The sequence below is a fragment of the Epinephelus moara genome, chromosome 21, assembly GCF_006386435.1.
Source record: "Epinephelus moara isolate mb chromosome 21, YSFRI_EMoa_1.0, whole genome shotgun sequence".
Classification (NCBI taxonomy): Eukaryota; Metazoa; Chordata; class Actinopteri; order Perciformes; family Serranidae; genus Epinephelus; species Epinephelus moara.
In genome coordinates, this window is record NC_065526.1 from 36,268,315 (window position 1) to 36,279,372 (window position 11,058).

General features: G+C 39.1%; 1 protein-coding gene across 3 annotated transcripts in view; it reads right to left on the minus strand.

Moving 5' to 3' along the window:
- The window catches only part of tox (thymocyte selection-associated high mobility group box), a 68,298-nt gene that overhangs the window by 30,873 nt on the left and 26,367 nt on the right, over positions 1-11,058 (minus strand). For all 3 annotated transcript variants that reach the window (XM_050033791.1, XM_050033792.1, XM_050033790.1), the window contains one exon: positions 7,587-7,697. In XM_050033791.1, coding sequence (XP_049889748.1) covers positions 7,587-7,697 — 111 coding nt within the window. The remainder of the gene's footprint in view (positions 1-7,586; positions 7,698-11,058) is intronic.

The following is an 11,058-nucleotide window of genomic DNA, read 5'->3' on the forward strand; positions in this document are numbered from 1 at the left end:
AGATGTCAGCACAAGACGTCTCCTGTGTGCATGTTTCACTTTAATACAAATTCTTAGTCACATTTACATTCACGTGCTCTTAAGTTTAAGGATAACTCTGGTGATATTCTCTGTTTTGCTTTTAGTCAACAAATCCCTCGTGCAGACTCAAACCAACAGCTGGGTTTCCTACACATTCATTTATTTGTGGTAGCCCACCACAATAACAACATCTAACGCCAGGTATTGATTTTCTATTTTTGGAGCGGGACCAAGTGCTATTGGAATATACATGTTTACTGTTTGATTATTTATTGCACCACACTCGGAGCGCAGAGCGTACTATGGGGACAGATGAAGCAGCAGAACTGAAAATTAAATTAAGTGTTCATTGCGCCGGGTCTAAAAGTTTGCATTCACTCGCCTCTGCAGTGACTCAAAATCCACAAAGTGCTGCTGAGGGAGAAAAGAACTCATCAAGACTTTGGCCTGGGCTGTGTTTACAGACCTGTAAAAGCCTCAGAATTTAGAAAGGTGACACAGAATGATCAGATGGACACACAGGGGGGAAAAATGCTGACAGACGTCTCTCTCATAATATAAGTCAATGGGAAAAGTCTTTTTGGGCCCCATGGCATCATGTGACAGACCTGCAGGTTGTTTGGCCACTGTGTCAAATTGGCTTGAAAACCCAGCGCTGTTCCCCTGGGGCTTTGGGCTAGCAGCCAGTTGGAAGTAGCATTAGCTGCTAATGCTAGAGTTGCTTGCCTTGTGTTGACTGATCCTTTAGGTAACTTTACTCTTGGCTCATACATCACCTTCTTAAGATTGTTTTTCATTGTTTTTGCATTTTCACCACCATTTGACAAATGGCAGTGTAGAAACAGGAGTGAGAGGAGAGGGAGTTGGGGGGGAATTACATGCGACAAAGGTTCCAAGGCTCACATCACAATGAGTATGCCACCAGCACATTTTATGATACTGCCACACATTTTGAAGATTGCAAATGCAATGATTTTAGGCAACGTGACACTTGAAGGTCCCAACATGAATAGATTTACAGATAGATTGTACGCTGAACAAAACTCAAAACGTTTGCTTTTGCTCCCATTTTTCACAGGTTTAAGTTCAAGATCAAAGACTTATTTCTTTCTAATTTTGGTCGCAAATTGGTTAAAAAAACACGTTAGCGAGCACTTGTCATTTTCCAGAATAATCCAGCCACCTAACAGGTGTGGGATATCAAGATGCTGATTACACACCATCATTACTACAAAGGTGTGCCTTGGGCTGGTTACAATAAAAGACCATTCTAAAATGTGCAGTTATCCAGCTATTATCTGATCATTAAAAGAAAATGTATGTACTTTATAAGTACTACATATGACAATATTATTGTGTCATTGTGTAAATGACTTTTTTTAATTCTTGTTCAGTCACTGAAGTACTTTAGCCATATTCTGCAATCATGAATATAATAAATAATTTTCCATTTAGAGACAACCATCATGTCAGTTAGTTTCAAAAAGTGAATCCTCATGTGTTTGACCACTAACTTCTACTACATGAGTTTTTGAGGCTGACCACGTTGTCATGTGTATCCAACACTGTGTTTATCAGGTTCTGACAAACCAACAAGTCCAACAGTCTGTTTCTTAGACACAGTGTCCTGCTGGAGCTCTGCATAAATTACACTGTTTGTCTTCTCTCTCTTCCTCCCTCATCTACTCTCTCTATCATTTCTTCAAGTTCTGAATAAATTACTCTTCTCTCTCTCTCTCTCTCTCTCTCTCTCTCTCTCTCTCACTCTGCTCTTCCATTCATGTTAGTACAATAGCCTGTTCCCTGTGCACTGGGAGCTTCTGGGGAAACTAATGTAGTCAGGATTAAGTCTTTTCACACATGTTGTGTTCACATTACACACTTCTCACACCTCCGTGTTCATACAATATGAAAAAGCACACAGGTTTGTTGGAAATGAATGTGTGACCATCAACATCAGTTTCTATGAAAGAATAGTGATTAAATGTGTCTAGGAGGAGAAGGTAATTGATATGTATAGATATCTAAAAGTTATTCAGTCAGATTAGAATTGTCTGAAATATAAATACATCTCTGTGTTTATAAGATGAAACAGTACATTTTCTGGGTATATTTACAGTATGTACATGATGTTTGTCAATCTGTTTTTTTTTAAAGATATTTTTTTAGGGCTGGATTCGAACCGCTGCGGCAACAGCCTTGTACATGGGGTGCCTGCTCTACCACTAAGCCACCAACGCCCCGATGTTTGTCAATCTGTTGACACTGACTTGTAATGAGGATAGCTGGTATATTTGTATGTTCTGGACAAATTCTTTTTTTTCTTACCTGCATCTGCAATTTTTTGTTTTGTATAACAAGATAACAAGGACACCTGGGCCACATTCTCTGCATGCTGTATTCTCTTCCAACTGTGTCTGTTTTATTGTGTTGCTGTTCTACTGGGTCTGTAATGGTTTGTGCATTCATACTAAACCATCACTGTACGGGGATTACAGCAGGGTGCACGCAGCTACATGGTATGTAGGTTAATGCACATTATGTGGAACCAAAGTTCATAGGTACAAGTTCCACCCTGAAACTGCTAGCTGCAACCATTAGCAACTTTTGCTGAGGATAGCATGACAAGCTGATTGGCATGTGAGCGCAAATTTGACACCAGAATTCGTACAGTGTACTACATACGGGTTTAAATAATAATACATTTTTATAATAAAAAATGAAAATTACCAAAATGACAGCAGTCAAATGCAGATCCTCATGCATTACGGTTTTTTGCACTGCACTGAACTCCCCCCTAAACCAGAGTATGACCCAAACCATGACTTTTTATGTACCATAACACCACTACTATCTACCGTAGGCTGTATAAAATAATGGACAAAGCTACCTCGACCAATTGGTTTGTAGGCTCCCATTTTAAAGCTTCGAGTTTGGCATTTCAGCCGTAGCCATCTTGTTTTATTTGGAGCCAGAAGTGACCAAATTGGATGAGAGGGTGGAGTTGTGAAGGAACGAGGGGTGGATCTGACTCACAGCCCGTGGTGACACCTTGCAGACAGCCTATCAGTCACAGGGACCACAACCTTAATTATGCGTAACTTTAAGCCTTAATAAAATGTAAATTGGTGAGTTATATAACAATTCATCCCATGTACAGTTGTCATGAATGGGAAATACGCTATTAAGACCAAAACTTTTTTGTACCTGGCTGTAAACATGTTTATTTTGGCTGTGAAGTTGGGCCTTTTTGGGGTCTTTGGGGAATGACTGGCTCCTAGAGCCAGCCTCAAGTGGCCATTACAGGACCTGCAGTTTTTGGCATTTTCATCCTGATTCCATGTATCAGCCCTGGAGGTTCTTTATCCACATACAGTAGTTGTGGATCTGATGATTTGAGTAGTGTCTGTCTACTTAAACAGCTGCACTGATGATGTAAATCGTTCCTCTTTATTCATCGGTATAGCCTCTCTTCTGAGAAGCGGACATTTTAAATAGATTGTAAATGCTGATAAGCCAAAGAAACAGACAGATTGAATTATCACAAATGTATCCTTTGAGTGCTGCATATAAACACACACACATAGACACACTCATACAGAAGGTACAGTATGTGTTTGATGAATGCCTGATCTACATGTTCCTCATTCCATTTTCATCATTGTTCTCTGAATCAAATAATACTGTCTGATAGAGGGTGTGTGTGTGTGTGTTTGTTTGAGAGACAAAGACAGAGATAGATGACATGCATTTTAATGGATAGAAGGGCAGCAGAGAATATAAAAACATCAAGTTTTCTTCATTTGTTTGCATAATACTGTAATAATAATGTGTATGCATGTGTGTGTGTGTGTTTTGTATGCAAGTGTGGTGCAAGTTGGGGGATTCCCTCCAACCATTTTGGTGGTTACATGTATCACCACTCAGACAGATATTTAATCCACAACATGCTATGTTGTGAGGCCTGTTGTGATACCAGTAAAATGGTTCCTATATGAGAGCTGAGTATGCACAAGTTTGGAGAAATAATGATCAAGCCGCACAGTACATATTTCATGTGAATGATAACTGGGATTTATACTTGGGTTTCTTCTTTTTCTTAAATGTGCACTACAAAGATGTAACCTGTGTGTTAATTTAGCAAGGTTATATTTTATCAAAAAATTAATTTGTTCATTTTTTTGTATTTCTTTCATATATTGTTGATTATGTGTACATTTGTTTTGAGGAGCTTTTATTTTGTTAAATGTTTTCGACACTGTGATGTCATCACCTCCTGTAGATTCACGCTTCTCTTCTCAGCTCGCTGGAGGCTATCCCGAGGAGAGGTAAGATTATATGGTTTCTCTGTTGATAATGTGTTTAAACATGGTTAAAACGCAATGCAAAGGTTCAAATTGTGCTTTGTGTAGGTTACACATTACAATCTCTAGTTTTATACTATACTTTATTTCACTGTGTAAAAGCACTTTTGTCAAGTGCAATACTTACATAAAGAACAAATTTAGCCAATCCCAGAGTAAGGTAATGCAGGGAGAAGATAGTTTATCATGCGGTCCCTGTTGTCTCCCTCTCTTCTTAAAGGTGTGTATGTTTAAGCACAGAACAGGAAGTTGCTGTCCTCATTATTTTAAAATGCTAAGTAGATGCCAATGCAATTGTAACTGTCACTATACGATCAGCATGAAATTATACATTCAGTCCGCTAAAGGCTACGCTGGGGAGAGGTGTGAATGTTTAAGCACAGAACAAGTAGTTGCTGTACTGATGATTTTGAGTGTTATGCGCAAAATAAATCCCCTCCAGCTGGCAAGAATTTGTTGTCTGACTCATTCTCCTACACAACACACAACGCAGAATGTTTAGCAAGATGGCGTGTCAGTTCAAGCTGGCTACACACAACACAGCTGGGTTCAGTAATAAGTTCATGGCATAACCATAAAATCACACAAGAAATGGCCATTTGCCACAACATTTTCAGATACTTATGTAACGGTCAAAGAACTGACTGGTAACTCACAAATTCGCTCAGACTACATGGCAGGCTACAGTTACTCATGTCAGCCCCGCTTACAGGAAAGGACAGTAGTCTTGCATTCACACATACAGACTCAAGCACTTGATGCGCGACAAGCTGCCATTCATTCAAAGTGTAGTTTCCAAATAACCTCCTAGTCCTGCCCTCTGCTATATTAGACTCAAAAGTTGTCACATGGTGCTACCCAGAAGTTGAGAAATGTTAAATTTCATGCAAATTAGATACGACCAATCTTGTCCTTGTTAATAAACTCAGGAAGTAGACACACTAAGGATGTCTCCATCAAGTTTTTTGGGCCCTGTTCCCGATTCAAATCCTTTAATGTTGGGTGTCTCTAATTCTGAGTCTGATCTGACACTTATATTTACCTAAATGTTGATTAAATATGCATCTGACTCAATGAAATAACAGGTGCAGGCTTCTCATTTCACCTTAATTCTCCCGAGGTCCTGAAGGCCTTGGTTTACTTGTACTTGATAAGTGTATATTTTTTGACATTAAGCATAGTTTTTTTTGGAAGAATGCAATTTTTGAAATTGACATGAAGGAATCTGTTGGAAAAAAGCTGTATCACTGTGTAAGAGTTGTTGGGCCTACAGAAACACTCCGTCCACTTGTGATTGTACAGTGGTGTTACAGAGTGATGCTTTTTTTTTTTTTTTTTACCTTACAAACAATCTTGCAGAAAGCACTTAAACCCATCAACAGCAAAGTTTCATTTTGGCCCATCAACAAGTTTGTTACTGAATTAATGTTAATTACAGCTGATAGGCAACATTTGTCATTTTAACCAGTCAAAGTGACAGTTAGGGCCAACTAAAATAAAAAGCTGATCTTTAAAGAGAAGAAAGGCAAAGAAGAGAAAACAGATTTGTTACTGTTGGAGCTTCACGAAATTTGCCAACCTGGAACAGAGTCAATCACCGGTGCAATCACAGTTGTTCACATTCAAAAACTAATTTTAACTCTCATATGGGATTACTCTCACATTTATTTTTTCTTTGGACAAATCAAATCTTGTCTTGTCTGCTTTCCTTGCCTCTTGAAGTAATCAAACAGAGGACACATGATGACATTAAGAGCAGTGTGAACACACACTTAGCAGCTTAAAAAACAAAACAAAAACGCAGTTGTAACACTTCTTGAAGCAGGCTGCACAAGTGTCAACCATAGACTGTATGTGAAGATGGACGATGCGTTTCCACTTCCTCCCACTATTAAAACAAACAAACAAACAAACAACAACAAAAAAAGCACCAAAATATCCCAGATACGGCCATCTTGCCATCCTGCACTGGTGATGTCATTTTGATTCAGGGTCCTGCCCATACACACATCCAACTCAACTGTAAGCAGAGCCATTGTTTGCTAGCACAGTGATTGACACTAACAGCTGTCGCACATGACGTCTCACTAGGGCTAGGCAATATGTAGACATCATATCGTTATCGAGCTATGAGACTATATATCATTCATCATATTTGATTTTGGATATCTTTGTATCATGATGTGGCATAAGTGGTGTTTTTTACCTAATTTTAAAGTGATGTTAATTTATCAACTTGCCAAACCTTTTGTTTTATTGCTTCCTTAACTCACTTAGCCGTTATATCCACGGTATTGATGATTATTGATAAAAAATCTCATTATTGGGGCGTCGGTGGCTTAGTGGAAGAGCAGGCGCCCCATGTACAAGGCTGTTGCCGCAACGGCCCGGGTTCGACTCCAGCCTGTGGCCCTTTGCTGCATGTGACTCCCTCTCTCTCCCCCCTTCACACTTGTCTGTCCTATCTATTAAAGGCTGAAAATGCCCCCCCCCCAAAAAAAATCTTAAAAAAATAAAAATAAAAATCTCATTAAAATCTCTTGACCAAAACAAAACAAAACAAACAAGAGTCATCTGTACAACTTTTTTTGCATCAGAGAGGGTATTGGGTCAGTGCTTTTGAGGAGATTTAAAAATATTGAGATATTTATCGCGTCTCGAGATGAAGCCTAAAAAGCCCTGCATCTAACCACCATTTTTATAGCATCAAATAACTGCATCCACTAACATGGAAGGGGCGGGGTTTATGACAGCCACCAGGGGGCAGTTGAGATGTTTTGGCCTCACTTTTGGGAAGCTGCCATGTCGTCCATCTTTATATACAAGTCCCTGATGTCATTTGCAGAAGCTTTTACTGCCATCCCCTATAGACGGTACATATCAGCTTGGTTACATCTGCAGGTCTAAACTGCTGCCTCTGTTATCTTCCTTCCTGTTCAGCAGCGGGTGGTGCAGGTTGGAGTAGACCTGCAAGTCCTGTTCTGTAATGGGATGCTATTAGCTGAGCGTGCTTTTTGGTGCATTTAATCAATGCTCTTTTTAAAAAAAAACATAAAAAAAAACAACACTGTTGGTTTGCTAGTAGTGTGTCCATTTAAGCTCAGCCTTTAGGTGTGAGTTTCAGTGTTATAAAATCACTTGAGAGACAAGTGTTGCCTGGAAAATGATGCGTTTGCGTGTGTAAGTTTTGTGTGTATTTACCCAAGGCAGACGATGTGTGTCAGCCATGTGTGTGTCCCTCCTCCAGTGCTGTGAGGGCGGGTTGGGTGGCGTCACCTTGCTGAGAGGGTGAGGGGGCTGTGGCACACGAAACTGTGAGAAGAATAACAAAGACAAACAAAAGGTTCAAATGGACCCAAAGGCCAGAAAAAGGTCAGAGGTCAAATGAAAAGGTCATGAAGAGGAGCAAGGACAAAGCGAGAGGGAGGGAAAGATTTCACAAGAGCCCTCGCTCACACACACACACACACACACACACACATGCAGTCTCCCTAACACAGGTCAAAATATTTTATTTTTATGGCAGAGTAATATTGCTTTTACTTTAACACAAACAAACAGCTACAACTGAAATAAGTTGAAAGAAAGAAGAGAAATAAAATGAAAGCGTGAGAGCTATTTAGAGAAAGAAAAAGATAAGGGAAAGAGGCTGTAAATAAATTGCTTGTTCATTCCCTCCACAGCTAATCCCTGATAAGAAAAGGTTACATCGAGTACCGTACAGCTGCAGTGAACGAAGAAAGACAGACACATATTAACGTCATAAAAACACATAACAACACTGGCACCGACAGGCTAGTTAGGCTGAGTAGTTCATGTTCATGTTTATATTTTTCTTCAGGAAGAAGTGTGATGATTAACATGTTCTCATGCTGCACATTTATTAATATCTACACAGTCACACCTGGAAGCCTCACACTACAACCACAAGCACTGATCAGCTCTATAAAGCTGGGCAGGCAGACATTATATTGATTAAAGGAATAGTTCAATATTTGGGAAACATGCTTATTTGCTTTTGTGCCAAGCATAAGATGACAAGATCAATGCTACTGTCATAGCTGTCCATTAAATATGAACTTGGAGCCAGTAGCTAGCTAGCTAGCTTAGCTTAGCATAAGGACTGGAAATGGGGTTATGTCAAGATAACCAGAGGAGGCTGCTTGTCACTCTTCATTGGATCACAACTTATTGTTTTTACACTTTGATTAGTGCGCTTTAGAGGTGCTGGGAGTTTGTTGGTCAGAAATGTTTCTTTTCCTCAAGCCTGTTTTGACATTTGGTGGTTTTGAATTAAATGTTTTAATAACAAGGCTATTGCATGGATTGTCATGACATTTGCTTGAGACATTTATGTTACCCTCTGGATGAATTGTAATTACTTTGGTGATCTTCTAACTTTTCCTCAGTGCCATCATTGGGTTAAAATTTAATTTTTTCCAGTATTTTGGTTTATGACCAAATACCTGCAGAACTAATTACATTCACATCAACCTCAGCTGTACTTTGTGGTTACTGTCACTTAGCAAATGTTAGCATGCTAACATGCTAACCCTGTATGATGAACACTGTAAATATGTAAAACATTTGCATGTTAGCATTGTTAGCTTTCTGAGCATCTCAGCACGATTACGTTATCTTTCATGCCAACATCTAGGGCTGCACTGATGAGTTTGAAGCTTCATTCATAATGTTGACATCAGAATTTTAAATCAACATTTGAATGCTGCATAGGATTCTTTGCATGTCTGTTCATTCTGTGAAAATGTCTGCCGTCTCCCTGTTTCAGGGTAAGATCAGTTACATCACACTGCTGCTCCACTGACGAATAAAAAAAAGACAAGAGTGAGGGTCAGACTGGACTAATATTGGTCACATCCATCACAACAACCTTTGACTTTATGGAAGCAATGCACTTCAATAATAAAGCCATGAATTCTTATTCCACACACCACTCCCTATCTTCTTATGGCACAACACTATGAATAAAACATCAAATCATAGATTCCTATACCACACAATATTCTCTACATTGTACTCTATGAATAATGTATTTCCAGTGGTGTTTCTTATTAATATGGGCTTTGCTTGGTGGTGAGGTAATTCTGCACTAACAAACACACATCTTACTCTCTAGAGGCTTCACTAGGCCTCTAGAAACTACACAGTGAATGCAGTTACACCCACAGCCATAAAAAAAACAGAGTTTGCTGCATAGTGCTGTTCCAGGACTGTTGCTTAGTGATCTAAAAACAGCTGATCTTTAACATGTTGGTCATCGCACTGAGGTGACGTAACACGACAGCTGTACATACACCATCAACTACCCGTAAACCTAGATCTCAGTTTATGCAATGAATGCAATGTTCTCAAGTGGAAATTTCCAACCATGTATTTATTCTCCACGCTTCATATCCTGTTTAGTATCTCAGGGGGCAGGAGTCTTAATCAGCACTAATTTGGGACAAATTAGATGTTTTCAAGGTTTTTTTCTTCAATAAAAAACATCAGTCATTAAGCTCACATTTTTCATTCGGATAACATGCAAGCTAGGATGGAAATAATGATTATTTTGATTATGGATTAATATTCTAATCCTACAATTCACTGTTTAACTTAAAAAAACATTCACATATAAAACACATACATTAGCCAATGTGTCAATCATATACCATACTCAGCAAGTCCATCTAATTTTCTTAGTTTGATGGATATCCACTGTGTATTGCACTGTACATTTTCAGGATGTATGCACCGATTTATTGGCTGAACATTGGTATTGGCCAACCTTGCTGACTGCCACTGGCCTATTGGCAAATAAGATGGCAGGCACCGATGGCAGTGGCTAATGTGTTTCGTCACATCAATTTTGTGGAGGCTAAAAAGCAGGGCTCAAGGCTACTATGGTTCTAGAAACAATAGAAAACCTGCTTGGGAAGAACAGCGATCTTCCCCGGGACGCCTGCAGAAAGAACGCAGTAAACTCATTATCCACACATCAGAGGATGCACTCAATTCTTTCCCTGACAATGATACATTGTGATCAACAAATCTTCGGCAGAGCTAGTTAACATTAGCTGTTAGCCAGGGTCTCCCACACATTAATTTGTGGCAGCCCACCTCAATTAAAACATCTGCCACCACATTTTGATTTTCTATTTTGGGGGATGGACCATTCATTAGAAGGGCTGCTGGAATATACCGTTCTCTTATTTATTGCTCCACACTTTCGCAGTATTATTTTTACGGTTCTCATTGGTTTCTGTTTTTTTTTGTTTTTTACCTTCACTTTAAGGTAGAACTCTTGTATGAAATTTGTTCTATAATAAGTTTCTATATTCAAGTTTATTAGGGTCCAGGAAGCTAAGCTGCCAGGACACTATTGTAATCCTAGGTATTCTTCTTCTTCTTCTTCTTTCTTCTTCTAAGGAAATCATACTTCCCATGGGTGAAAACTCACCAAACTTTGCACAAAGGTCCAGTCTCATGCCAGATATCATCAGCTGTAAACTCAAGCCAATAGTCCTGATGGTGGTGCTACAGCAAGCATCAAAAGTTCAAAACTTTGAAAATTCATAACAAATCAACCATACGTGCTACAACTTCACAACTTTCATCAAACTGTAGCCCCAATACTGAAGAAACTTTTGTACATTTAAACCTATTAAAAATT